Source organism: Vollenhovia emeryi, unplaced genomic scaffold (assembly GCF_000949405.1).
Source record: "Vollenhovia emeryi isolate VEMERY1.0 unplaced genomic scaffold, V.emery_V1.0 DF939127.1, whole genome shotgun sequence".
NCBI classification, from domain to species: domain Eukaryota; kingdom Metazoa; phylum Arthropoda; class Insecta; order Hymenoptera; family Formicidae; genus Vollenhovia; species Vollenhovia emeryi.
The window spans coordinates 327,653-354,484 of record NW_011967239.1 but is presented as its reverse complement, the minus strand read 5'-3'; the positions used below and the strand labels follow the sequence as shown (position 1 = coordinate 354,484).

The window sequence follows — 26,832 nt, the reverse complement described above, 5'->3', positions numbered from 1 at the left end:
CTAGTAACTCCTTGAATTTCCTCTTCTTGAAATCTCTGAGATGGCAATCGAGTAATCTCCTTGGTGAGAAAGTAAGCAGCTTTAAAAAGCATTAGGCCACTTGATTGAAAATAATAAATGAATTTTACTAGTTACAGTCGACTGAAAATAATGAAATCAAATTAACACTCAAATTGTTGCAAGAAAATTTGTTTTGATTTAGTGAATGTATTGTAAAGAATTTTCCCAATTCTTTGCAGCAAGTTTGAATTTAAATTTTACGATAATTCTGAGTAGGATTGAAAATCAAGCTTGATGTTATATGCAAAAGTAGTTTTATTACTTAACTGCTTATATAGCGATAATACAAGAGTACAGTTACTTTCTAACAAATTACAGATACAAAATTATGTACATTTTACACCATATGCAAAAAGAAAAGTCATGAGCTAATGAGAATCAGATTCACTGGAATCTGAATCGCTTTCATCGTCGCTTATTTCCTCAGTAGGACAGCACCGATTCGTATTTACAAAAAGTTCGTCGTCTTCGCACACAGTAAAATTCGTTGCTATTGAATCTCCGTTCCTTTTGTGATTCACATCAAATTCCAGAGGCCAACAATTCTGTTCCCGATACAATTTTATGTGATCCTAAAAGCACATACTTATAAATATATTAATGTAAGAGTCTTTTAACGCTTGCAAATTAAGTAATTCAAATCAAAATCAAATTATTTCATATAACACTGTTGGTATTTAAATCAGAGATTATATGTGTGACGATAAGCAAAAGGAACCACGGGTATTGTTAAAATATAAATTGCTGTAAGAGAGTCAACTACCTTTGTGAGTATCTTAACAATCTCGCCCTTGACTTTCTTGCCTTCCACAATTGGTTCGACAACAACGTAGTCACCTTTTTTCACCCAGATATTTTGCCTGAATTTGGTGGGCATCGAGACGATGTACTGTTCCCCCGCGGGCGTGACAACTTCGTGAAGATTGTTGCCGCATCCTCGGACGATTTGCACGATGCTTTGTGAATCCGTGGGCAGGTTCATATCGCTGAATTCTTGAAAAACATATTTACGCTTCGTTGCTGCAGACATCGTGATCTGTGAAACTAAATTTAAAAACACCATGACGTTTATTCTCTCTTCTCCATTTATTTTTCTTTTATTCGAATATCGTGAAACAAAATTTTATACTCTTGAAAATCGCGACACAAAATTACAATTAGTCTTATAATTTCCTTTTAAGGCTCTTTGAGAGATTGCGACGACTTTTCAGCGTCGGAATTCGCGTCTGATTTAACTTTGCGACTTTTCGCGTCGTGCCAGTAGCCTAGCGAGCCGCCGGATTTTTCCAAGGCGGCCCAGACATCCAAGCTCTCGCCAGGTGGTACTTTGTATCCGTTCTGCAAGCCGTGAGGATTCGACGGGGTCTTACAATCGTGAGTGGACTCTTTGCGAAGAACGGTATCGACTTCCACGGCAGCGAAGAACGCTACCGACATCGGCAAATCTCTCATGCCCAGTCTAGAAGCGCAGAACGACCTCGTCATCAAGTTGGTCACGTGCATGGCCAGCGCAGCGTTGTACTTGTATCTGGACGGGACCAGATATCTCACTTCATCGTGAAACGACAGGCAGAATCTAGCGTTGTCTCGCATCAGCCATCTCATGGAGACCAGCATCAGGTGAAGGAAGTCTACCGCGCCGCTCTGCACCACCCAATTAATTTTGGTAGGCAGGAACTTGTCGTCGTCGTCGGTATTGGTGATCTCCAGGGCGCGGCTCAATCTGGCGTTGAGGAACGGCGTGACTGGATGTTCACTGCCGGCGATCTGTTCGAGCCGGTTGAACATAGCTGATTCCGAGCCGCCCACCCACTCGCTCTTCTGAAACATGTCCAGCAACGTTTTGCCGTACAACTTGGCTGCCTGACGTGCCTGAAAGAGAGCGTAGGGAACATCCCGCAAGTCGTCGTTGACCAATTCGGCCTTCAACCGAAATAACTTTTTACCCTTGGTGAGAGCAAACATCTTGCGCGACTTAGAAATAGCCTCGGCGTCCGTCATAGACGGATTGAACTGCTTCAGCAGACGTTCGGCAAACTTCTGGCCGGCGCCGTAGATTCGGGCGTAGTTGATCACCTTGGCGTGATCGCGCGAGATGCCGATGGCCTTGGCGGTGACGCTGTGCATGTCGGTGCCGTTGGACTTGGTGCCGATAAGGGTCATCCAGCCGAAAGGCGTTGCTCCGTGAACACGCTTGTAGTGCGCGTCCCCAACGATCGAGGCGATCCACAGTTCCTGGCTGTCCACGTCGGCGCCGACGATGTTGTATCCCGGCGGCGCTTGCACCATGCATCTGAGCTCGGAACCGATTCGTTCGACGTGCGCGTTCGACGCCGTCATCCACGTGGGCTCCACGGCGCGACGCGTCAAGGTGCCGGAAACGATCACCTGAGGTATTATCGCGCCGTAACACCTGTGCCGCCTCGCTCTCTTAACGCTGCCGGGCAGCGAGCGATCGTCTAGCCATATCACCGTCTGCGACATGATCCTGTCGCGATTGTTACGCCAGTAGGACAGCATGCGGGCGATCTTGAGCACCTCCGCGGCGCTGACGTCCAAGCCAGCGAGCACGTTTTCGGAGAACTTGTTGAGGAAGTCCTTGGCGAGCGGATTGCCGACGTTGTAATTGGCGCCGTCCTTGTGCGGCAGTTTGAAGAAGTAGCAGCAATTGTCGAGATCAACGTTGCACCACACGCCGGTACCCTTGTACGTTTCGTCGTGCGGCTCGTCCTGCTTCTTCTTAAATCGCCAGAATTCCGTCCTGTGAAGATTGTTTTGCACGTCGATGCTCAGGTTAGCCATCGCGTAGTCGGAAGTGTCCCTGGACGAACTGGACGCTGGCAGAGGACACTGCGCCAAGAGATTCTTCAACGGCAGCTTAGTCTCCGTGTCGAGATCGTCGTTGTAAGGCACCAGAATTCCCCAACCATGTTCCCTTATGTAATGCAACGGATACTTCTCCCACGTCAGGTTCAGCAGCTTCGGTACCACCTGCATGGAAGTGCTGATATTCTGCGGACCTGGCGCCCAGTTCTCGTCGCTTTGCTTGGGACAGAGCTTCCTGTACCAGGCTGGATATCCCGGCATGTGCGGCATTTTAGCCGGCAATAAATGCCTGGTCTCCTCCAAGTACGCGAATTCCTTTGTCAGCGGATCCTCCTCCGCTTCTTCGTCGTCTGACAAATACTTCTCGGTGTCCAACTGCTCCTTCGCTTTCTCCGCAACGTCAGCAGGCTTCGCTCTCGAGGCTTTGCTTTTTATCTTAATTTGCTGCGTGCTCCAATCTTGATCCCACATCCACAGATCCTCCTTGTACTTCTCGTCGTGCATGAGCCGGCAGACGGCGTCGGCCCTCTTGGCGAGAGTGAATTTCGCCTCATAGTTCAAGTCGTCGAACGTCGACTCCGACTCCTCCAAGTATCTCTGCCAGTTTGAATTCACCGGCAAGTACGCCGAGCCGAGTTCCAGCATTCCGGCCAGGGTGACCGGATGGGGGAATCTCTCCTGAAAGAGCGGGAACAGATTGCGCAGTATACTGTGGGTGGCAACCGCATCGGAGGCGCAGTAGGACATCAACATGTTGAAATTGCTTTTGATATCGTCAATGGTACCCTCGACGAACAAGTCCCTCGCCACCTTACTTATCTCACGGCCGCAGTACAACTTGTGCACCTCCGCCAGGCTGTTCAACGAAGTCGTGGACTGCCAGACCTCCTTCTCCGCGTTCGCCTTTTTGGACAACAACAGCGCTCGTTGGTAGCTGTTGAGACCACTGACGCACACGTGCAGCGACATGGTGTCGAGGAAACGAGTCCCCGTGCAATTCAGCCAATACTGCTCCTTGATTCTAATTCTATCGTACGACACGTTGTGGCCCACGACGATCTTCGGCCTCTTCTGATGCTGGCTCAGTCTACACCCGTGTTCCTCTCTGCTACTCTCCATAGGTACGAGCATACTCGGCGTCAACAACTGCGTGTCGAACGTCTGACTGATGCTCTGCGCCAGGGAATTTGACACCCAACCGTACCAGGCCTTGCCGCTGACCGCGGTGGCGAGAGTGGGCAGGGGGCCCTGTTTCATGCAGACTTCAACGTCGAAGATTACGCCGTCCTCCAGCGGATAATCCACGCTCTCTGCCGCACCGTCCGCCGTGTATCTGGTCCAGCCTTCCTTGAAGAGCCACTGCGCCGGCATCTCGGGGATGTCCCGCATAATGTCGTTTATGATTCCTAAGTACGGCTTGGCCTGCGCCTTCCCGATATTGTAAAAATGCTCCTCCACATCTTTACCTTCCAAAGCCGGTAGCTTCAGGTTCACATCCGGCAGTCTGGTCGCGTCCGCTACGTTTATATCGTACGCACCTAAATTTTTCTTTATGCCGTCGACCTCCTCGTCGGTGAGACGGTCTTCTTTGGTATCTTGCCCGAACATTTGCCGGTACAGTGCCTCGGGCAACATTTGCATATTTATTTCATTAACTCTGACGTTATCATCTTTCAGCGAACTCGTGCCCGAGCCTGCGTCCGTGTCGCTCTTCAATTCCCGAACGTCGTTTCGGCACAGCTGCGAACTCGACCCAATTCCTCGCGCGTGAAGCTCCTTTGCATCGTGAACTTTTACATCTCTAGACTCTACACCCGAGTTTATGCTAAGTTTCGTTACCGACGTATTAACGTAGGACTTGCTCGCTGCTGCCGCCCGAGACTTCGAGAATGACTTGTGCGAGCCCGCTTCGAGATCGACGGGCGAGCTGGAGAGCGAGTCGGCACTCTTGGAGGTTAGACTCTCTCGGCTCGGTTCCAGGTCTCGCGCGCTCTTCAGACGCACCCGCTTCCACTGAGTCTTGCCGGCGGCTCGCGCGTCGTTCTGCGCGTTCGTGTATTTCTGCCGCATGCAAATGTCAATCAAGCGAATCCTCGGTCTCATCTTACCGTCTCGCGTCCCCGTTCGAATCCACGTGGCTACAACGAGACACGTGCTCCGGCAACCGAGGCTGCCGAAGCCCGCGCGCATTACGACGATATCTGTCCAGCAGCCTCGACAAGAGAAGCACCACATGAGATCTTACCCGAGAGCCGGCGTTGATTCTAAGCTGACTGCGTCTTCTCCGGGAAAACGACAATTCCCGACGAACTCGTGAATTGGAAAATCCTCAACGAAACAGCAGAGACGCGCGCTCGAAACGCGCGTCACGTCTGAAGCTAGGCGTTTTCCGGCCAACCGTTTGCCGCCCTGCTCGAGAGCGCGCGCGGCCGCGGGTCTAACTTCAGAGCGAGATGCGCCATATTGCGCTCTCGATCACGCGATTTGAAAATCAATAGCGGCGGACGCGCCTCTCGCTTCCTATTTTTAATCGCGACGCTTCCGCCGCGATGATTACAACGCTGCGAGTAACGAAATAATTAGCTAATTTCAGTACGTTCGTAGTTCGCGAACGGAGGCCAAGGGTAGAAGTTCCTCCCGACTTAAATTCGAGGTTTGGTTTGCACAAAATTCGTGTGCGCGCGCGTGTGCATGCGTGTATGTGTGCGAACCAGATATATATTATCTATATACGTATATAGTAGCATCTCGTTCGAAAATCTAGCTCGTATATATCGATTCTCGTATCGTGACCGCGACGACATCTCGGCGTCCGCCAGTTTGTGTTCATCATGGCTTCGACGGGTTAGTGCTCGTCGCGGGATCGCCGCTTGACTTTACGCCGCGGCTTACTTAGCCGCGCGGCGACGGCGGAACACGCGCGGCGGGCGAGAGACGCGCGACTCGCGCGTACGCGCCCGCTCGTCGGTGCCAGCTTGGAATCGCTCCCGCGATCCGACACGCGCTCGCCAGCCCCCGTCGGCTTGTCCCTCCGTCGCCGCTGTTTACATGCGTCGTCGGGACGTGTCCGCTTACCGATGTTGACCGCTCTCCTCGTTTTCAGAATCTCTGGCGTGCGACACCCTCGACCTGAGCGGCCAGGGCCTCAAGAAGCTCAGCCGGTGTCCCTCGGACGCTGACATTAGCACGTTGATCATAGACGACAATGAGCTGCAGCGGCTCGAGAACCTGGATTCTTACCACAGGATTACGAAGGTAGCGCAGCCTTGAAAATTGCTAAACTGTTGGTATAGTTTTCAACATTTGTAATGGAGCGATATTTCCTAGCTTTGCGCTCAGTGGCTCCTTCGCTAAACTCATCCTCATCGATATCTCGACATTTAAGAAGATTTAAAACTAGATTTCATATATGTATGAAATAGAATAGAATAGAAAGTTGGATAGAGTAAGATTGTAGTAATAATTTACAGCGTTACGATTTAAAGGTGGTTCTTTTGTAAACGCAAGGACAGTTTTATCGCTTTGAAATACACGTGCGTTCAACAGTTCTGTTGCTTTCAGCTTTCGATAATCAGAAATCAACTGCTGCGGATGTACGGCGTGTCGAAGTTGCATAATCTCGTTACCCTCAATTTGGCGAACAATGGCATACTTACGATAGAAGGTATCAAGGATATGATCAATTTGCAAACTCTCTGTTTAGCGGGTAATAATATCAAGGTACGGTATACGTGTTACATTATATAAGGAACGCGATTGTATAATTGTGGCAACGCCCTTGTAGTATTACTGTTACATAATAACGGCACGTTACAGTCTATTGAGCATCTGCACACAAATACGAAATTGGAGCATCTGGATTTGTCTGAAAACAGCATCAGTCACGTCTCAGATATATCCTATCTGCGAAGTTTAAAGGTACATATGTTACGTTCGTTTAACGTTTTGCATAAAATGCAAACGATAGTTGAATGCCTCACCGAGTTATCGCTTTATTCGACATGTTGAGTTTGGAGTATGGTTTTCCCTGTACTTTTACAAGATGAACGTAACATTTTAGGAACTCTTCTTGCATAACAATCGCATAATAACGCTGCGTCAGTGCGAGCGCTACTTGCCCACGTCCCTGGAAACACTCACATTAGCAAATAACAATATTACTGACTTAAATGAAATGTCGCACCTGGGTAATCTAAAAAATCTGGTGAATTTCTCGATTGCTAACAATCCGTGTGTCAGTATAACAGGTAACAGTATGTATCCTTTTTGCAAACCGTAAGCGTGTTACTATTCCATCTAGAAATCTAGCAGACCTTTCTCAATGTTATTTTTCCAATATATTAATTATAGCTGCAAAGAGAATTTTATTGTTACTGATATGGTATCATATAGTATAATGTTTTCTTTCAATTGTCACAAGCAATTTAATTTCTATCGATTAAATATAGCTCTCACAGTTACTAGACACAGGAAAATTAGTTCATGTTAATCAGTAGCATCATTACAATAGCGTATTATTCTTAACAAATGGTCTATAGTGGGTTCGACTATCGGCCTTTTGTTATTAATTGGTGTATGAGCTTAAAGTCGATCGACGGTTATGCGGTTGATCCTCTTGAAAGGTGGGTTTTCTCTAAAGTACATTCTTACATAGTCAACATTGTATGAAAATTAATCTATTGGACCCCGACGAGCGAAACTGATTGGCAACTACTCACTCTTTACTTAGCTTGAAAGCAGAGTGGCTGTATTCTCAGGGACGAGGTAGACAATTCCGTGTTGGTGAACACGCCTTACTTGCTCAATATCTTGCGTCCGTCTGTCCACTTTCGGGCGAGTCTTTAGAGAACGAGACGGACCGGAAACTTAGACTTATACTGAGCAAAGCTCAACATCACCAACAGCAGTTGAATCAACAGAGCGATACCGGGAGCGTGCACAGCTTGAGTAGCGTGACAATGAGTCCTTCCCCAGCCGCTAGACGTAGACTTAGCCATAACAGGACAAATTCTCCCAGGCGACCTAGTGAGTCCAATATATCCATCGTCTTCTCGTGTAGTGCCATACCAAAGACTGGAATGAATTCGAGGATTCTTAGAACTAGGTTTATACTCATAGTTGCGACAGGTGGACTTAGATCGTAGTGACTTAGACCGTCCAGATGTCAAGTTTTTCAGTACATACACCCTAGTTATGATCTGTTTTCTCTAGTGCCAATGTTGACATACTATGAAGATAAATACTTACAATCACCAAAATTTTATGAAGCAAAATACTGTGTCTGCCATATTCCTTACAAAGGTATCCAAGGCCATATTGAGGATTTCTCATATATTGAATGAAACCACCATAGTAGGAATGCGTGCAAGAATCTAAAGGCAATTGTGTTTTTTGAAGTTCACGAATGAAATTTTTAGTTAATAAAGTTATAATATTCTTATTCAACAATGCAAATTAAATTGAGAGAAAGAGAGAGTAGGACTTTCAATATATTTTATTTAATAATCTTTTTATATTTTTTAAAATGGCTTTTATATATGGCATATATTTATTGCATTAATATTCAGTACATATAAATATCCTTATATTCTTATTATTATATTTTATTTTCCCTACATCTCACTTTTAATATTATTTAATTGTTCATAACATGATTGAAATATAAAAGAATCATCTGGTTTGGATTCGTGCACATGCCTGTAGCTCTCTTGATGCATTGTACTTTCTAAAGCAATTGCTTCTTTAGGCTTATATATAGTGCGAACGACCATTGGCCGATGAAAGCAGTTAAAATATCAACACGGAGGCGCTACACTTAGAAGATTTCATTATGATAGCATATTAGCATAGGACGATTTGGAAAAATTACATCTTTTTTTTTAATAGCATTTAATTTCGATTAGTAGGCTACATATCATTTGCATGCTTTTGCTAGCAATGCTAGCGTCTGAAACTTCCTAAACACACAAATGGATTTAAATATGATATAATTTTGTTTGTTGCACGGTAAGCGTTGTGATTATAGCATAAAACAATATTTTGGCAGCTTCCTCGAGGAACTCCTTGAAAATGAAATCGCCTGACCGAATGGTGTCCAGCTGTCACACTGACGCTATGGTTTCTTCGTGTCATGGTTTATTGGGTGATGATCACGAAACAAATTTGATGACCCAAAGCTTAGATCCTAATATGCTCACTGGTACACTGAGCAACAAAACGTCAAACAACAGTTTGCAGAATATGGAAGGTGAGGCAACTATACTGACTGAATCAGATTAAACGAAACCAGATTATGATAAAAGACGTTACATTCTGTCCAGAGACTGTTTCGAGCCCTCTGCAAGCGGCAACCAAGTTAGTGCCGGTACCAGAGTCCTTGATGAGTCCAGACTTTCGTCCACCGTCTGGCCTTTCGCGGATTTTACTGAAGACTCCCACGTCAAGTAAATTAAGCTCTCCTTGTCAAATCACAATACCTAGTAAACCATCCATGGACGGCGATGGAAAGGCAATTCCGATCATAAACACCGTAAATCCAATGGCGAAAACGAATCTAAGCGGTATAAAGGCGAATGCGCTTGTGAAAAGTAGTTCCGCGACAAATTGTAGCGTCGTGAAACCGAATATAGCGAAACCGATTGTGACACATGCTAACAGTAAGTGTCCACATAGTGTGAAAATTAATAATTACGTTCAAAGCAGGACATTGCCTGCGAAGAGAAGCACAAAGAGTCCCAATTTAGCTAGAAGTATACAGCGACCGAAGAGCGCGAGTGAAAGACTCAAGAGAAACTTGAACAAAGACGAGAAAGACGGCGACGCTGGAATTCAGAGCAGCGATGAAGACAGTGAGGTGTGTCAAGCGAAATTGGATAGCATTCGGCACAGGGCTATTCAAAGAAGGCAAGAAGACAGCAACAAAGGTAAGATGTTTAAAATGTCAAGTGCAAATATTAACGAATGCTCTGTATTTAATGGACATTGTCTTGCAGACCAAGATCAGACCGAAAAGGCTGCTATCTGTATTCAAAGAATATGGCGAGGCTACCATACAAGAAACCTTAACAGAAAAGCCACTAGTATATTACAAACGATCGACATGTTAAGAACGAATAAGTATATCCAGTAAGATTTCATCTTTTTCATGCGTAATATTGTATTTATAGAATAAGAGATGTACATATAAAATATTTTGCAGAAAATTATCGACAGACATGGAGGCTACGAGAACCGCTCTCGAAAGCGAGCACAAATTACAGTTATTGCAGATGCAAGCGATTAATGCATTGTGGAAGAAAGTAGTCAGCTTGCAACCGGGCGGCAATCGAGAGAATACCTTCAATGATGCAGACAATACTCTACAACCAAATGCGGATGTAGTCAATAATCTCGCGCAAACGTGCAATCTGCTCCATACCCAGGTCAATTTTCAGAAAAGATTTGTATACCTTGCCCGCCCCAAAAAAAACGTAAAATATTTCTAATATTTTTTAATTTTTTTTTATCAGGTCCAACAGTTGCAAGACTCGATGACCGAGATAAAGCGTTGTATGTCCAGCATGAAACCGAAACCCGCCCTCGTCGATAACGGCGTTGGTACTCAAACAGAGATATCTGCCGTGCACACACCGGCAGGTGAAGAAAACACGTTCCCCTACGGACGTCCTAATAGACCGCAAAGTCTGCCGATACATCAAACGATACACGAGGGAAACGAGAACAAGAGTTTCGCGTCGAATCTGGTGGATAGCGTGCTGAAGAAAGTGTCGCATTCCACCGACACAACGGATGACGAAGTCAATACAGATATCCTGAATTCAAACGAAAATCCTGAGATATTAAACGAGAATCCCGAGATGTTCAAGAGTTGCGAGGAGATAATAGAATCTGACCTTAAGAAAGCGGTTGAGAATGAGACGGCGAACGACTATGAAAATATAATCGAGAATGCGGCGATGGACGGCGAGGTATGCGAGGAAATGTTGTGCAAGGAGTTACATAATTTGATCGAAACGGAAAATGGAGCAGACGCTTACGGAAACCGCGAGGATAACGCGGTTAATGGGGACGACAAGGGGATCTGCTAGATTTGACCTTGTCGAATCAAATTTCTGCACCATATGCCTTGTGAGTAACGCTATCACGATAAGACGGTACAGTGCAAAGCGAAGGAGAGCGAAACGTCTAAAAAATGCTCACTGTAAATAACAAAAGCTACTCGTAACGATATTATAAAACGAGATTTAATTTTAATCGTAAACCGTTTTACTACAAAAAGAAAGAGATATTTCGATCACGAACAACAAGCTGCCATTCTGAACCGAATAAAGTATCTATGTTTAAGTAAAACAGGTTGATAAGAACGGTACAGTGTACTAGCAGCGAAATTATGACAATGACTATAAAACGTTGGCCAGCTTATGCAAGTTTTAGTTTAGATTGTTAAGTATATTCTGTGAAACATTTGCATTACATATTTATATTGTCATAAAGAATTTCAGCAATTTTCCGTCCGATTATTGACGGTAGTACATACAATCACATAAAACATATATATAGTATATATTTTACCAAACTGATCATTAGAAAGCCGTTTCCGCAAATATTCCATTTATTTTACCTGTAACTCTCTTACCTCAATAGAATATATTTAAATTCTCCCAAGGAATCGTATTCAGTATTTTGACAAAAATTTAGTTTTTTTTTATTAAAACATTTCTGCACCAAATATATATTTATTACCAGTAAAGTATATCTGTATTTTATAAGTTTCTAGCTCTTGCGTGTAAAATTTTGTATTTATTTATTTGTATTTATTTATATATTTCGTCTACATACAAAGACGCGTTAATATGCAGTAGATATATTGAAGTATTGAGAAAGAATAGCGCAAAAATATGATTGAATCTAGTCAATATAGAGTAGCTTTTACATTTAGATACATTGTAGATATTCCAGAATTGTTAAATAGATATTACTCAACGTTATGAAGTAAAACATTCATTTGAACCTATTACATCGTTAAACAGCACGATTGAAGTCACAAAGATATAATTGCATTTCTGTAACTATCGGTTCCACGGTTGGTATTTATGCGTGACAAACAACTGTTGATTGAACAATTTAATATTCTGCGAATTACACACACGCGAGCTTAATAAATTAATATTGTATATCAGCTGCAGCGTATTATTCTATATACAATCGAATCTCTGTATCTTTATTCTTAATCTTTCTCTCTTCCGTGCTTCAAATTTACTACGTGGTCGCGCAAGCACAGAATTAAAAAATATATAACAATTCTAAATCAATTTGGAATTAGAATAAAAAAACAGAGATATGATTGACGAAATTTTGCTGATTTTGAGGTAAAAAAATATGTCGAAGATTTATCTTCTTAGAAAAATATTGTATATTTCAACAAAGAGAATAATGTGAACGATGTTCACTTTGTGGTCTGCTAAAATAAGTTGTTATATCTTTTATACGAAATAAGTTGTCTTATCTTTTATGTTGTAATATTGAGAAATTTATATTGAAATACGAATTCGCATTCAATTTCTATCTTATTTATCCAGGTAATTTTCCGAAGAAAAATCTTGAGTCGGATTTAGCTCGTGCTATCTTTCGCTAAAATATATTTCGATCACTTTGACGGTATCAAAAATTTAGTATTTGACATTAAAAGAATATAATTTAATACAAATTGTAAAAATTATGCAAACTATAATAAGTTTGGTTTTTAGGTACAGATTTTTTAATAGTGTTTTATATGTTTCTGTATTCAAATTTTTATTAATGACAAAGTTCTCTAAATTTTCGAGTATCTAAAATTAATATTCTTAGAATATATGTTAAAAAAATTTGTTTTTATGAATATATGATACGATAGAAGAATGTGCTTAGCTTAAATTTATATTTTTGTGATTGTTCGAAATATATACATACATACATACATATATATATGACCAAAATAATTTCTTAATGATAACGGGATGGATAGATTTATTCGTGAAATAATAATATGGAAACGTAATTGTAATATTGTATTTATTTCACATTCCCTAATTTATGAATTATAGACAAAATAGCATATTCTTTCTTACGATTGTGCGTTAATGTTATTTACATTTGCATTTTAATTTATCTAAGTATTGAAAAAATATATACGCAACATACACATTGCTTGAATATTAAACATTTACGATTTTTATTGTGGTCATTTTATTGCGCTTACGATAAAAGTATATTTAAAATGATACATCCTAAATTCTGATATAATTAAAATCTTCGTAAAGTCATTAATAACGAGTACTATGACACGTTATACACTATTATATGACACACTGAATATTGATTTACTGAAATTAGTCATTGCTTTACTTAAAAGTAAAAGGTAAAGTAATTCGTTAAAAAACACTTGTTTCTTTTTCATATAATTCCTGTATTAACGAGAAGAACGAGGCACACATTTTCTGATCAATCTTCTAGTAATTTTCGAAAGTCTACAAAATGGTAAATTAATTGTTTAATCTACATCCATCACAGACAAGGGGAGGGCGAGTCTTACTATCTAAAAAATAAAAATGTACAAAGTTTACATTAAAATCCCAAGTGAAAAGCATATTCATATGTTTAATGGAATAGTTTCTGATTTTAAATAAAAAATTTTCATCTTTTTTACTTTTCTCATTTCCATTAGGACTTCCTTACTAGGACTCATCTCGAGCAGCTCGGAGAAATCTTGTAATGCTAATTTGTATTTCCTCATAGACAAAAAAGCTTGTCCTCTTCGATATAGCGCTTTAATATTTAGCTCATCCATTAGCAGAACCTGAAATAAGTAGCATGCTGAGATATAATGCCAATACTTCTAATTTTCTTTCTACAGGATACATTTACTTACGTCATTACAGAGCTTTAGGGCGCTAGAATTCTGATTCTGCTCTAAATGCACAGCAGATAAATTAAGTAATAAAACTAACTTAAGATTCGTCAGGGAGGTATAAAATGTATCTAGCATATCTTGTTTGCGCATCCAGGAATAATATCGCAATGCTTTCTTATACTTTCTACCGGCGTCCGCAAAGTTCTTCTGTCTGAAATAATGGTTTCCTGATTCTTTTATATGTTCTATTACTGTCTCCAGGTTCGCGTGCTAAAAAACAAACGGATTGAAATTAAGGTATAATTTCGCACGTCAACACGTAAATAACAATTTTCAGGAATAATATATGAATGACAATTTACAGTAAGCTTGTCGAAGTAGCAATAATAATCCAGATCTTCTGGCCACGGCGTATAAATGTCCTTAGTCCCGTCCTCCTCCTCCAGTCCCCAACTCTCGCCCTTTTTCAATTCTCCACAATCAATTATACATATTTTCTAAACAAACCAATCGCGAGACAAATATTATAGATCCAGAAAGCTGTTGTCTTTAGTGATTTAGGAAGTAGCTTTACTTGAACCAAAATTTCCGGCTCTTTACTGATCTCTTTCACCACGCCCAAGCCTTTTATGACCTTTCCAAATACTACGTTGATGCAATCTAAATGCTTCGCCGGTTTAGTGGTGATAATAAATTGGGAACTGTTGGTATTCGGCTTTGCCTCGGGCTTCTCCATGCTGAGTATTCCAGGGGAGTCGTGTTTCAATAAAAAGTTCTCGTCCTCGAAGTGAGGGCCGTAAATACTCTCTCCAGCACTGCCGTCGAATTTGACAATGTCACCACCCAGGACCATGAGCTGCGAAATGGCTGTGTGGCAATACAATATTACATATGTATACAAAATAATATACGTTAATTAAATTTTTCAGGCAGTTGTCGTAATAAGCTAAAATTTAATTCTGCTCAGCCTTAAAAGAAATACAACTTTATCCAGACTTAAAAAAATTAATAGACAAGCTAGAGTTTCAACGATATTGACAGCAGCGATACAGAATTGTACACGACAAGCGACTATCTCAATAAATTGAACTCCAATTCTACTCGTCCTTATATAGAGGAATTCCAATTCCATTCGGTTTCAAGAAAATAAACAATTGATCTATATTTAATGCAAGATCTGTGGAAAAGTGCGCTGTTGTCGTGATAGAGCGTCAATAGAGCTGGGACGCAGTTACATCGAGCGGCGGAGAGCCGGACACTCGGGATTCCGGAAGCACGCACCATTGTGGAAGAAGCTGCCCTTGTAATGTAGCTTTGCCGCCCTCGTTCCTTCGCCCTTCTCGCCGGTGCACAGCGCGCGGAAGTTCTCCGCGGTTCGCGGCACGTGGTCGTTGAACAGCTCTATGATGACTCTTCCCACTAGAAAATAAACAGAAACGTGAGCCGCCGTTCGCGCCGGGTGGAACTGAGGCATAACCTCGCGCGAGGATACCTTTCTCGGGGCCGACCGCGATGTCGAGAAACACCACGGGATTAAGCTCGTTACTGAGCAGACGAGCGTCACAAGTCATCTTCACCGAGCGCCGTTTCCTATTTCCTCCCTCTCGCTGCGATCACCGTTGCGACGAAAACTCGCGTCCCGCGTGGATGCAAATGTCAGCCGACTCCACGAGTCTTTTCTTACTCGCCTCGGGTCACCACGGCTGCTCCGTACACGCCTCTCCTCGAACAATAAGTTGATCATTTTAAATAATCACATGTATGTACACGCATCTCGATACGGAGACGCGACCTGTGACTCCGGGAACCGCGACGGTGGCACGCGACGGATTAGAATAGAACGTTCGGACACTGTAGAGACGCCGCATTATACAGGGTGACTCACGCTACTTCTATTTCGCGTATCTAACGACAGACTAATGATTCTGAATCGTCTGTGTGCACGGCTAGTTTGTCTCCGAGCTTGAAAATAAAGATTTTTTTCGACACAATCAAAATTCTCGCGCGGAAAACTATCGACGCGTTTAATTTATTTACCTTGTTTACCACGCAGGAGTAGAACTGGAGCGGTGGAGTCGAATGAGTAGATTCAAGGCGGCGTGAAGAATACTATCTAAGAACGGCAGTGCTTCTTGACCTGAGTTCGGGAGTCCTTTGTCCCCACAAGAATTTCAAATCGACTGATGTCCTAAACATCCAAGTATAGTATACACAACGTTTCGGAGCATGAGCCTGCGACTCGAACGTGTCCCCTCGTGATTTTCGTTAGACTGACTATTGTGAAGGCCGTTGTCAAAAATATTAAGTCCCAATAAATTAGTTTGCTACAGTTTTCCATCGTTCTCAAATAAAATGCAGAAGGAAAACCCATCTGGTTCAACATGTACAATTTTTAACATTTTCTTAGCGAACAATTAAAGTCGCACACGTGCCACAATATCGCACATATACAACAATTTGAATATTAATTTAAAAAAAGATATATATCTGCGTTTTCAAAAATTATAGGTCCCACCGAGATTTGAACTCGGATCGCTGGATTCAGAGTCCAGAGTGCTAACCATTACACCATGGGACCTTTCGTGTATCACGTTATTGGACAGTACATATACCAACTTAGCAAAACCACCCCTGCTGAACAGAATTTTAAGTCCTATTTAGCAAAGACTCGAACCCCACGAAGTACAGACACGAACCTCAATTAGCCAAGACGTAAAGATAAGACTTTATGAAATAAAATGGCAGAGTTATTGGTTAAAAGTATCTGCATATGTTTAACATGTAAGTCGAAAATTTATTGCTTTAAAAAAATTTTTATATAAGTAACATGCACATATATGTTATTAGTAATATACATATACAAATTTTTTAAGTATAACAAAATGTGTATTAGCTACAAAAACGCTTGTCTTGTAACTAAACATATCCCATTACACTTTCACATGCATTAAGAAATTTCAAAGTAATAAGTAAAAATAAAAAACACATGAATATGACTCTCGAATAAAAGTAAGTTAATGATGTTACTCTCATTGCCTGTTAGCAACTTATTTTTATAATAATGAAATTTTTCAGATATTGACAGAGTATCACAATACAATTGGCGATCCGAAGTGGTCGCACTATCTAAAATTGGAAGAATTTGAGATTTTAAATCGGGGAAAATCGAACGTCTTGAAAATTGACCTAGAGAATATAATCAGTGGACTTCACACTATTTAAAATTATAAGAATTCAAAATTTTTAATCGTGAAAAGCAAGTTTAAAAAATTGACAAAATACAAAAGAGAATATAATCGGCAAGGAGGTGAAAAATTCTAATAATTTTCCAAAGTTTCAAAAATTGCATTTTATGGAAGTTAAGAAGGGAGATATAAAATTCTGAATGTCTAGCTTTTCGTTTTATCGTTGTAATGAATATAACAATGAAATTTCTCACAGAATAACATGTAATCGCATATTGCTTTATATAATAAATTTTAATACATATATGTAATATTACTTTTTATTTATATCTAAGAATTCTTTGTCGATAGAATTCTCTATATGTATATATATATATATTTATATAAATTATAATACTATATAAACAAGCAAGATATTAATACACTTATCATACTTCGTAAGTAGTCAGTTTCTAGAAGCTTTTCTAAAGCTAAAATGTATTATATAGTATCAGAAAACTTTTGTTTATCATTTATTCGGAAATAATAACGAATTATATATTTTGTCTCTTCATGCGATTCATTTTGACTCGTCAATTTTGCACAAGTTGCAATTTGACATGTGCTCCACGCGATTACATTCTTCAGCAATCTGCATTCAAACGAACAACACTTAAAAAGAATAAGATCATTGACTTAAAGCATTGTTCATATTATTTTGAGCAATAAAAATGTACATTTCTTTTTCCCCATAGCCTATCATATATAACATCACATAAAATAGCATATGCCTTCCATATGTGTGTGAGTGTGTGTGTACGCAAATAACGAACCAATTAATGTTCCCTTTAATGTTCTTTTCATTTGCGCTGTATCAGTTTCACACAGAAAATTTGGCAAATCATTAAAAACATTCTTGTTTTGGTTCTATATAGATACGATATATATTACGATCTACATGATGCTCTTCCTTAAGAAAGTTGATTATATATTATACAAATACGACCCCACATAGAAATGCTGTTTGCTCTAAAGCCAAGTTGTATAAAGAAAAAAAGGTGCAGATTCAATGGATTTTTTTAATAGAAAAAAAGTAGACGCTCCTGTGCGCTCCCGGACAGTAATCTCCAACCACGTTTGATGTTTAAATATTGAATGATGGCACGTACGCAAATTAGAACTCCTGAAAATATAAACGTTTTTACAATTAACCCTTTTGTAGGATACCTTTGGCTCAGGTTTCTTAAAGCAACTTTATACAAACCGAATGCCATTATCAACCACCACAGCCATGAGTTCTCTCGCGAAGCAAGATCGGTGGAGTGTTTAACAATAAGCGTCCACTTTGTTAGAGACAATCCGAAGCCGGCTAACGCGCCGTAACGAGAGGCAATAGTGTGACAGAAACACATCAGTAACAAAAATCCGATCCAGTTGAATAGGAATGCGACTGTAAGAGAGATACGTTAATGCGCGTCACTGCCGCCGGTAAGGATATTAGATTTTGTCTGAAGGCACCCCACCAAGAAACGCCGTGAAGAACATAAAATCTGTGCCGAGCAGCCCGCTCTCTGGATCTCCTTCCGCAGCCTCGGTGTCTATAGCCAATATTGTAAGAGGCTGCTGTGGCGGTCTCATATTTCCTGGCTGCAAGGGAAAGATTTAGAGATATTCCGAAGGTACTCCTCAAGAAATACGTTTCGATTTACAGATATGTCACATACCATGTGTATCTGAGGCTGTGGCTCGCCCTGCAGAGTCTTCTCACGCTGAACCTCTTCATAACTGGGTAATTTGGTGGCTACTTCGTAAGGGGGTGGCGCGGAGAAGTCTGGTTTCGGAGGTGGAATATCTTCCCCGTCAACCTAAATACATTTTATCGAGTCAAGCTACCTAAACCGCAACACCGTATCTATTTTATATAACGTTGTATCTACGTAATATTACCATTCGGTTTGTCAGAGCCTGTGCAGCAGCAGTGGACGTTCCGGAATGACCGAGCATGTCGACCTGCATAAACGGCATCGCTACAGTAACCGTAGGAACTTCATTCTGATTCGACGTCTCGCCGCCGGTATCAGCACCCGTTTGAGGCAGCTGTGGAAAACAGATTTCAATAAATACACGAGATCCACGAAATGTCACTCCCGCCACCGGCAAGGGCGACCGACGTAGTTCCTCGGGAGCGGAGTGCACATCTTTCCCGGCCGGATTGCAGACAACAATGACGGTTGTTTTCTCGCGTGCGAGACGGCTGAGACGGGACGACGAGCCGCGGACAGGAGCCGCCCGAGACGAAACAGACTACGGTCGCACGAAGAAATTGCAGAGAACCGCGCGAGCCGCGTCAACGTCGCGACCGCGACGTATACATTTTGCGAAGGGAAAAAGGAGTGTCACACCGAGGGGCGAAAGGTGAACGCGGAACCATTGGCCGCTCGTCATGGGTGGACGTACCGTGTTGTGACGGGTGTTACTGTCCATTTCCGGCCAGATTTGCGCGGCGCGGCCGTGGGACGGTGTCGCGAAAACTCTCCCCGGGGGACGGTGCGCGCTTGCGGGACGCGAGACACCCTTGCTCGAGTCGGAGACAACAGTGAAAAGCGTTCGCAATCGATGCCTGACAGCTGGTAAGTAAGTCGTAACCGACGTGACGGCTGGCGATCCGTCTAGAGCGACGTCTATCATTCTCGCGCGACGGACCGCAGGCTCCCGCGAGTTCCGAATCGGAACTTCCGATCGCACCGGCGACACGGAGCAAAAAGCATCGTGGAAAGAATTAACTGGAGGGAGCAATTTCCCCCTCGGTGATTAGTCCACTTACTATCTTTCTCTGTGTTATTATCTAATAGCGTTTTCGATTTTCTGACTCGGAGTCGGGTCGAGTCAGCAAATCGAAAACGCTATAAGAAGAGACAGAGAAATCGATTAATCTTCGGTTAGCAGTTAACCGATGTTTGTGAAACTGGCCCTAAGCTTAATATTACATATGTCGCACGACAAATGTATCAAGCGTGTTGATTGGCTGATGAATAGAAAACTTTCTAGACACTTGAGAATCTCACTATCCCGCAGTCAATCAACACACTTGAAAAATGTGTCGTACGCAAATGTAATATTAGGCCTGTACGGGAATTCTGTAACTTGCTGTCGAGGTTTTTCGATAACGTTAACTGGGAACAATCAATGAAAATCTGCGCCTTTCTCGAAGATCGTCCTCGCCATTGGCTGTCGCTAGTTAAGGCCTTCACACATAAAATTCCGTAAGGACGTAAAACGTAAGCATAAGAAAGGGCCGTGGCACACAAACGGCCTTAAGCAATAAGACGTAAGCAGTAAACGAATTGACCAATCATAGTCGAGAATTATGGCAGCCATATTATATATTCTCGACTATGATTGGTCAATTCGTTTACTGCTTACGTCTTATTGCTTAAGGCCGTTTGTGTGCCACGGCCCAAAGTCAACCAATCACAGTCGAGAACGTAAGGCAATAACGCAAGCAGTAGCAAATGCAATCTGTTGATTTTCTTACGCTTACGTTTTACGTCCTTACGGAATTTTATGTGTGAAGGCCTTTAACGATACCAAAAATCATCGATTGCAAGTTACAGAATAATTCTGCCAGAATTCCCGTACTGTTATACAATACGTCGGATGTCGGGACGTAGCCGATGGTCCAGTGAGAAAATAAATTTTTTAAGAAGAAACGTCCCCGCAAATTCGAATCGCGACACGGACACGGGGCGCCAAGCGCCGATTGGTCGTGCACGATCGCGCGTTGCGAGTCGTCGCCTTAGGACGGGAGCCTAGTCGCCGGAAGTGGCGCGCGCATCGGAAGCGCCGAGGTCGGCGGCGTCGAAGCCGTTCGTCGTCATTCTCTCGAGCAGCGGCGCAGTTCGTCGTTAATCGGTCGCGCCCCGTGCGTTTTTACTTGGACGCGCCGCGCGCTGAAGCATCGTCCACCCGCGACACGGTCGCTCACTCGACCAGCGTCCGGCGTCGTGCGGCGGGCAGGGGGGGGACGCTCGAAAAAGGGAACGGCGCGTAGAGGGAGCAACTGCGCACACGTCGCCGTGCACAAACGACGCTACGGCGCAACGCAAGTCAGTCGCTCGCTGACGTTCGCTGTAGCTGGTTGGCTTTGCGTCCTTTCCTCGCGATGTCGGAAGTATTCAAACTGGGTGATCTGGTATGGTGCGTATTGAAAAGTGCGACCGCGGTAACGCGATCTGTGTAGTCTGGCGTGTCCGGCACTGTCTAATCTCTCCCCGTTTCTCTGTTTTTTTTTCTGGCTTTCAGGGCGAAGATGAAGGGATTCTCGCCGTGGCCCGGCCGGGTAAGTAGGTACCCTCCCCCCTCCGCTGTCACCGAGCCTGTCGTAACGCGGGCTCGCGAACCTCTTCCCGTTAACGCCGCTTGTGCGCGCGCGCGCGCCCGTCTACCTGCCCTCGCCTCGCGTTTGGCGGTCCTCGCGTCGTTACGCCTCGTCGACGCTCGCCGCCGGGACGGAGCGCACCAGCTGTCGACGCCACTGGGGCCCGCGGCCGCGTCGCGTCCTGCCACCGCGCCGCAACGTCGGCGGCGCGGCGCTATCTCCCGCCACACCCGACCTTCGAATTCAAATTGGCGCGCAAACCGCGGGGCTTATAACCTAAATCCCGCGTGCGACCGCGCGAGTCTCTCCGCGGAGCCGCGTTCCCCCCGCCGCGTCCCTCCCGTTCCCCGGCTCGCAGCGGTTTCGAAATTTCTATGGCGTGGGGCGGGGGCGGGAGGGCGCGAGGGGGGGGGGATCGAGCGCGACCTGCTGACTCGTCGAGACTTTACAATTTGTCCCGCGTAATCCGTCTCCCCGTTTCCGATTGGCGGAAGCCGCGCGTGACGTCAACCGTATGAGCCGGAGCGAGCGGGCCCGCGATCTGCGCCTCGTCCCCCGATGCCGCCGATGCCGCTTTCCGCGTTTGAAGCAAGTACAGGCCCGGCGTGTTCGCGACCGAAAAACTGTGCGGCCGGCGCCGCGCGGTCCGTAGGTCTTCGGACTGGCCGGGTTTAAAACTACTTTGTACACGGGATCGAATTAAACGAACGCCCTGGGACTCGTATCTCGCGCGAGAAGAAGGGAGGGGAGGAATAATGGAGTGTAGGAAATGTGGATGGCTCGCAAGTTCTTTCAAGTGCGTTTACGCGGCAACCGCCGGCGCGCGGCAGGGGCGTACGAAGATCGGGGGGGAGGCGATTTACGAACGTGAGGACCGGACGCGGGAGACGCTGCGATTCGAGAAATCTCGTCTTAATGTTAAGAGCGAAGCGCGTACGCGCGAGAAATTGCTTGAGCGAAATTTACTTTTGTCTCTTTGAAAAATTGTAAAAACGCGCGGACAAGCACTAAAGGTTTCCAACTGACGGCTAGATGAAACAATTGTGCCGTATGTAAAGCACCCTGTTAATATTAATCGTCTAGTAAACGTGTCTATTTCATATTCCGATGTTATTGTGACGTTTCCCAAAACAAATTGTAAATTGAATTGGAATTCACGATGAGAGAGCGATTGTTACATTATTCTATTAGTTTTGTATAATGGGCATTAATATTAATATCATAATGGCATGCAAAGGTGTCAGTTCCTTCAAAGGACTTGAAGAAGCCCGCGAACACTAAAAAGGGACCAGTACAGTGCATCTTCTTCTTTGGGACAAACAATTAGTAAGTTCTGTTTACGGATATCGTTTATCTTATTCATGGAGAACGCTGCTATGATTTGTAATCCTTGACGATCTCCTCCCTTCGTAGCGCATGGATAGAGGAATCCCACATCAAGCCGTACCAGGAGTATAAGGATACTTTAGTGAAATCTAGCAAATCTGGCGCGTTCAAAGATGCGGTGGAAGCGATAGAAGAATTTATCGCCAAAGGAGAGGTGAGCGAGACTTACGTATCTTTGATAGTTATCTGTAGATAATTGAGATAATTTAATATTAATGGCAAGTAGTTGTATTAAAACAATATTCTAATGACTATACATTACGAATTTAACTGAATATTAAATTAACAATATCTTGTATCTATGTAGGACTGAGCTAAGAATGAAAGCTAGAAATGTAAAATGAAAATGTAAAATAAAAAATAAAATACTCATCACTGAAAGTGATATTGGTTACACTGAAAATGATTGAATCTCCTGTATTGATACATCAGGTGTTCGAGGATGGCTTGGATCCGGATTCCTTGTTCGATAGACTTAAGGAAGACACCGTAACTGAGAAGAAGGCCGTCGTCAAAACGCCGAAACAGCGCAAGGTCAGCAGCGAATCTATCTTCCGTTTCTCAGCAGCAGCGACTGTTAAAATATGTCTTTTCTTTCTTCAATTGCGTTTTATATATATACATATATATATATATATGCAAACTGAGAAACTGTTGCTACAGGAGACTACTACGAGAACCCCGAAGCGTCTGAGCGACAGTGGTACGGGTGATCGTCGACCAGCTAAAAAACAGCGTAGGGAATCAAGTACCAGCAATAGCAACAGAGTCGACAATGTCAGTCCTACTATGAATCACTCTACCCCGGCTAGAAAAACGGACTCGCTTCTAAACAGACCGGCAAATATCACCAGACCTGTAAGTAATCAATATTTGTTATATATCTTTATTACTAATCTAAAAGATTTATTTATCCTGCCCTGGTTATTAATATCATTGAAGTCCAGCCGATAGACAATAAATAGAATTTAATAATGCCAGTGTTAGGCGACATATAAACCTGATTTCAATATTGAAATACGAGTTCTCAAAACGGGTTATCGTGCCAATCATCTTCCCCTTGCAACCCCCTACAAACCCTTAATTTTTCAACCTCTCATAAAATTAAAATAGGAGGTGAAGATCGGGAATTGAACCCGGGATTAAATCGACTACGAATCGATTGCTTATACCACGTGTCACCACACCTGATCCGTTGTTACATGTAAGACTGTCTTAAGTATAATGTTGAATTGTCACAAACGAATCATAGGCTCAATAGTATCTTAAGACGTTACTTAAGACATTTTTGAAGTAAGTACGGGCTATGAATACGAGTCTCTATATGCACAATATTTCGATATAAACAAATATTGAGTTTATTCTTGAATATTAGAACGCTTTATCGCGCATTCAGCGCTAAAATGTAGTCCTTTGAACTTAAGGGGTATATTCTGTAAAAATGCTCTGTAACGTTGTATCTCTATGCGCTGTGTAGTACTGTGGAGCAAGAGAGAAAGAGCGAGAGGAAGAAAGAATTAACGGAGCTACAGAATTCATAGAACGAAAGTCTTATAGAATACAGGGCTAAATTACATTCATTTCATATTCCTAAAGACCTTTAAGAATAAAATGAAGAATCAACCCGATATATATGCACGCGAAATGTCTACACACCCGCACAGCCACGCGTATACGAGGACGGTGCATCCCAGTACCGTAGTTAGGCGCAAGGCGATCCCGTTACCACCTGTTGGTTTCATAACTTTAGTATTAATATTTAAAGCATTACACTGTGCGACATGCCAAAAAGGGATGGAAAAATTGTCAAAAGACATGAAAAGCTCTTGTGCTCTAGAACACGTTCCTAACGGGGTTTTTGCCAGCTTAGCGCGTTTAAGCCTCTTTTCGTTAGGTAAAGACCAGAAAATTTATATAATTAAAAATAATTAAAATAGGCCCCGAAATTTTACACTCGGTTTTTTTAGGATAAGGGAGCCTTTTTTTAGGATTAGGAAATTTTTTTTCGTCCAGCGTCGTTGTCAGCTGTCGCTGCCACTGCTGTCACTACCACTGCTGTCACTACCACTGCTTCCGTTGCCGTCAATATCGACGTTTGCATCGTTGTCGCTATCGTTATTTGTATTGCTGTCGGCGTTCATATTTTTCAGCCAAACGTCCCCCAGCGGAGTATCTAATTTCTTCCCTTTATACCTTATTTCCATAGGCATGTCAACTTGACGAAAGCGTGCACCGCGCTCGTCCAATTCCGACACATTAATTGTCTCTCAAAATAACTTCAGCAATAAGTTCCTATAGCCAATTTTAAAGTTGCCTTTTCACTACCCCGCTCGACGTTCATTTTTAGCGCCATAATAGATCACGTGATTAAAATCGACATTGGGTAGTAGGCAGTTTTAAGCACGCGATCTATTTTGATGCTAAAAATGAGCATCACGCGTGAAAAAGACGCTCAACATTTAATACCTCATAGTCGGGTTACTACTATACAACTCAGCGAATTAATGCATCTTATTACTCAATGAAAAAAAAGCTTAAATGCGCTAACCTAGCAAAAAGAACCTGTTAGGAATGTGTTCTGGAACACGAAAACTTTCTATTTGTTTTAGAAATTTCCCAACCCTTTAAAGAAAGTTCATACTTGTCGCGCAGTGTTATTGCAAAAATGTTTTGCAAAGTCTGAAGAATTAATATTTTATTTTGCATTTAAATAAACACTATCGGAATTATATTTAACTATATGCTTAAGATGGAGTTTATCCATAGGCGCAATTTGCCAACCTCGAACACTCAAGGATCCATCTAATTCCTCTTAATACCCTCTGATACTTTCAAGGATTCGTCCAGTTTTTTTTTTCAATGCTTTCAAGGATCCATCTAAATTCCTTTTAATGCTTTTTCTAAGTGTACAGAAGTTCATATAGCGCGCGTTCTATGTTGGTAGAACTGCCGAGAATTTATCGTAGCGAGACACTAGAGCTATGTAACCGATGAGCGAAGCGTTTCTTTATTTTCGGTTGTTTTCTCCCACCACCCGGTTTAGAATAAGTTAGCAAGTTCATGTAAATTCAGCGATAGTAAAAACAAATCAATCGCTAAGATATTTCTAGCTTGAGAGACTCTTGCTATTATTTATTTTTGTTATATTATTAAGGTATTATTTATTTTTGTTATATTATTAAGGTATTATTTATTAATTTTTTATTATATTTATTAAACACGCTTCTATTTATCTAATTATATTGTAAAAATAGAAATATGATAAATGTTATGCATAGAATTTTGTTTAAAAAAGTTTTTTTTAAACATTTACATTTTAATAGTGGATATTTTAATAATTGATACTTTAAAGTCAATTTTGTAACATCTTTTATAAAATATCCTAAAAAGACATCTTACATCTTTTCGCACCTGCACATTTTTTTAGAACGTATAATTCTTTCATCGAACTTCTTTGAAAAAGTTTTTAATAATTTTTTATTTTTAGTGCAAATATTCTGACTTAAAAAGTAATGAAAATTCTATAAAAATGACTTTGAAATAGCAACTAACTGCAAATCAGATTTTATTTCTTTTTTACTAGAAATTAATTAGATTAATTTTTTAATTAAATTAATTTGTTAGAAAATGCAGAAATTAAGTTAATTTTCTATCCCTGATAAATTGCACTGCAATCATTACAATTTTCTTAATTTCATTTATTTACTGAACTTATCTACCGACTTATCTATCGAACTATCTATCGACAATTTGAAGATTTAGAGTAATTAAATCGTCTATTATAGAAGTAACATTTGTCATCGAGAAAAGATACTTTTTAAGGATGACGCAGAACTCGCAAAATTATTTCTCTTTGATAAAAAAAGTATTAAGATTAACTGCGTATTATTCCTTTCCCATGACATTCCTTTACCTTGTTTCGCAGATTACTCCACCCTTAGACGTCGAAACGATGTCTCAAACTCTCAAGGAAAAGAATATCCTTCCATCGACTCTGAAATTTGGTTTTCTTGGACTCGGCATTATGGGTAGCGGAATCGTGAAAAACTTGATCAACAGTGGTCATAGTGTGATCGTGTGGAATCGGACGCCAGAAAAGGTATGTACCGATTTCTTTTCTTTTTTTCCCC

At 42.2% G+C, this 26,832-nt stretch overlaps 6 protein-coding genes and 1 non-coding gene across 13 annotated transcripts in view; 2 read left to right on the top strand and 5 right to left on the bottom strand.

Moving 5' to 3' along the window:
- Window positions 1-297: 297 nt before the first annotated feature.
- LOC105568733 (probable RNA-binding protein EIF1AD) lies at window positions 298-5,281 on the bottom strand. 3 transcript variants are annotated; one of them, XM_012024609.1, is made up of 4 exons: window positions 5,132-5,281; window positions 4,995-5,056; window positions 824-1,104; window positions 298-632 (listed from the first exon to the last, which is right to left on the bottom strand). In XM_012024609.1, the coding sequence occupies exons 3-4, from the start codon at window positions 1,088-1,090 to the stop codon at window positions 429-431; spliced, it is 471 nt and encodes a 156-aa protein (XP_011879999.1). In that variant the 5' UTR covers window positions 1,091-1,104; window positions 4,995-5,056; window positions 5,132-5,281; the 3' UTR covers window positions 298-428. The 3 variants fall into 3 exon arrangements, with proteins under 3 accessions (XP_011879999.1, XP_011879998.1, XP_011879997.1); XM_012024608.1 differs by lacking the exon at window positions 4,995-5,056 and having other exon boundaries at window positions 5,132-5,212; XM_012024607.1 differs by lacking the exons at window positions 4,995-5,056; window positions 5,132-5,281 and having other exon boundaries at window positions 824-1,210.
- LOC105568734 (DNA polymerase subunit gamma-1, mitochondrial) lies at window positions 1,153-4,989 on the bottom strand. The gene has a single exon (XM_012024610.1). The coding sequence runs from the start codon at window positions 4,987-4,989 to the stop codon at window positions 1,237-1,239; it is 3,753 nt and encodes a 1,250-aa protein (XP_011880000.1). The 3' UTR covers window positions 1,153-1,236.
- A 129-nt stretch (window positions 5,282-5,410) lies between the features above and the next one.
- LOC105568735 (centrosomal protein of 97 kDa) lies at window positions 5,411-12,918 on the top strand. Of its 4 annotated transcripts, XM_012024611.1 has the most exons (13): window positions 5,411-5,730; window positions 5,990-6,141; window positions 6,448-6,606; window positions 6,703-6,804; window positions 6,947-7,143; window positions 7,425-7,508; window positions 7,616-7,911; window positions 8,098-8,187; window positions 8,933-9,133; window positions 9,207-9,809; window positions 9,879-10,011; window positions 10,085-10,307; window positions 10,395-12,918. In XM_012024611.1, exons 1-13 carry the CDS (start codon window positions 5,718-5,720, stop codon window positions 10,971-10,973), a joined length of 2,832 nt encoding a protein of 943 aa, XP_011880001.1. In that variant the 5' UTR covers window positions 5,411-5,717; the 3' UTR covers window positions 10,974-12,918. The 4 variants fall into 4 exon arrangements, with proteins under 4 accessions (XP_011880001.1, XP_011880003.1, XP_011880002.1 ...); XM_012024612.1 differs by lacking the exon at window positions 8,098-8,187 and having other exon boundaries at window positions 5,414-5,730; XM_012024613.1 differs by lacking the exons at window positions 7,425-7,508; window positions 7,616-7,911 and having other exon boundaries at window positions 5,412-5,730; window positions 6,947-7,139.
- Window positions 12,919-12,921: 3 nt separating this feature from the next.
- LOC105568736 (peptidyl-prolyl cis-trans isomerase D) lies at window positions 12,922-15,990 on the bottom strand. Of its 2 annotated transcripts, XM_012024616.1 has the most exons (8): window positions 15,812-15,990; window positions 15,267-15,497; window positions 15,056-15,193; window positions 14,349-14,641; window positions 14,137-14,271; window positions 13,793-14,044; window positions 13,571-13,720; window positions 12,922-13,459 (listed from the first exon to the last, which is right to left on the bottom strand). In XM_012024616.1, the coding sequence occupies exons 2-8, from the start codon at window positions 15,343-15,345 to the stop codon at window positions 13,415-13,417; spliced, it is 1,092 nt and encodes a 363-aa protein (XP_011880006.1). In that variant the 5' UTR covers window positions 15,346-15,497; window positions 15,812-15,990; the 3' UTR covers window positions 12,922-13,414. The 2 variants fall into 2 exon arrangements, with proteins under 2 accessions (XP_011880006.1, XP_011880005.1); XM_012024615.1 differs by lacking the exon at window positions 15,812-15,990 and having other exon boundaries at window positions 15,267-15,655.
- Window positions 15,991-16,280: 290 nt separating this feature from the next.
- Window positions 16,281-16,352, bottom strand: Trnaq-cug. Its single transcript has one exon. It is a non-coding gene; the product is annotated as a tRNA-Gln (tRNA).
- An 810-nt stretch (window positions 16,353-17,162) lies between these two features.
- Window positions 17,163-19,608, bottom strand: LOC105568730 (NEDD4 family-interacting protein 1-like). Its single transcript, XM_012024599.1, has 6 exons — window positions 19,396-19,608; window positions 18,886-19,035; window positions 18,663-18,803; window positions 18,462-18,585; window positions 18,203-18,388; window positions 17,163-18,121 (listed from the first exon to the last, which is right to left on the bottom strand). Exons 1-6 carry the CDS (start codon window positions 19,420-19,422, stop codon window positions 18,018-18,020), a joined length of 732 nt encoding a protein of 243 aa, XP_011879989.1. The 5' UTR covers window positions 19,423-19,608; the 3' UTR covers window positions 17,163-18,017.
- A 1,203-nt stretch (window positions 19,609-20,811) lies between these two features.
- Window positions 20,812-26,832, top strand: part of LOC105568729 (putative oxidoreductase GLYR1 homolog) — a 42,611-nt gene continuing 36,590 nt past the window's right edge. Inside the window, exons 1-7 of the mRNA XM_012024598.1 lie at window positions 20,812-21,135; window positions 21,241-21,277; window positions 22,554-22,642; window positions 22,730-22,856; window positions 23,135-23,236; window positions 23,366-23,560; window positions 26,628-26,801. Of these exons, the coding sequence (XP_011879988.1) occupies window positions 21,101-21,135; window positions 21,241-21,277; window positions 22,554-22,642; window positions 22,730-22,856; window positions 23,135-23,236; window positions 23,366-23,560; window positions 26,628-26,801 (759 nt within the window). The 5' untranslated portion in view covers window positions 20,812-21,100. The remainder of the gene's footprint in view (window positions 21,136-21,240; window positions 21,278-22,553; window positions 22,643-22,729; window positions 22,857-23,134; window positions 23,237-23,365; window positions 23,561-26,627; window positions 26,802-26,832) is intronic.

What these genes read in the sequence shown, in the direction of transcription:
- LOC105568730 (XM_012024599.1), bottom strand. Translation starts at nt 19,422, where the DNA reads ATGGACAGTAACACCCGTCACAACACG. An exon ending in GTAACACCCGTCACAACACG is followed by an intron (nt 19,036 to 19,395) that starts GTACGTCCACCC and finishes TGTTTTCCACAG; the next exon opens with CTGCCTCAAACGGGTGCTGA. An exon ending in GTGGTTGATAATGGCATTCG is followed by an intron (nt 18,122 to 18,202) that starts GTTTGTATAAAG and finishes TTATATTTTCAG; the next exon opens with GAGTTCTAATTTGCGTACGT.
- LOC105568736 (XM_012024616.1), bottom strand. Translation starts at nt 15,345, where the DNA reads ATGACTTGTGACGCTCGTCTGCTCAGTAACGAGCTTAATCCCGTGGTG. An exon ending in CCCTAAAGCTCTGTAATGAC is followed by an intron (nt 13,721 to 13,792) that starts GTAAGTAAATGT and finishes TACTTATTTCAG; the next exon opens with GTTCTGCTAATGGATGAGCT. An exon ending in TCCTAATGGAAATGAGAAAA is followed by an intron (nt 13,460 to 13,570) that starts GTAAAAAAGATG and finishes TTTATTTTTTAG; the next exon opens with ATAGTAAGACTCGCCCTCCC.
- LOC105568734 (XM_012024610.1), bottom strand. Translation starts at nt 4,989, where the DNA reads ATGAGACCGAGGATTCGCTTGATTGACATTTGCATGCGGCAGAAATAC.
- LOC105568735 (XM_012024611.1), top strand. An exon ending in GCGGTTGATCCTCTTGAAAG is followed by an intron (nt 7,509 to 7,615) that starts GTGGGTTTTCTC and finishes CTCTTTACTTAG; the next exon opens with CTTGAAAGCAGAGTGGCTGT. An exon ending in AGAACGAATAAGTATATCCA is followed by an intron (nt 10,012 to 10,084) that starts GTAAGATTTCAT and finishes AATATTTTGCAG; the next exon opens with AAAATTATCGACAGACATGG.
- LOC105568733 (XM_012024607.1), bottom strand. Translation starts at nt 1,123, where the DNA reads ATGGTGTTTTTAAATTTAGTTTCACAGATCACGATGTCTGCAGCAACG. An exon ending in TTGTTAAGATACTCACAAAG is followed by an intron (nt 633 to 823) that starts GTAGTTGACTCT and finishes ATGTGCTTTTAG; the next exon opens with GATCACATAAAATTGTATCG.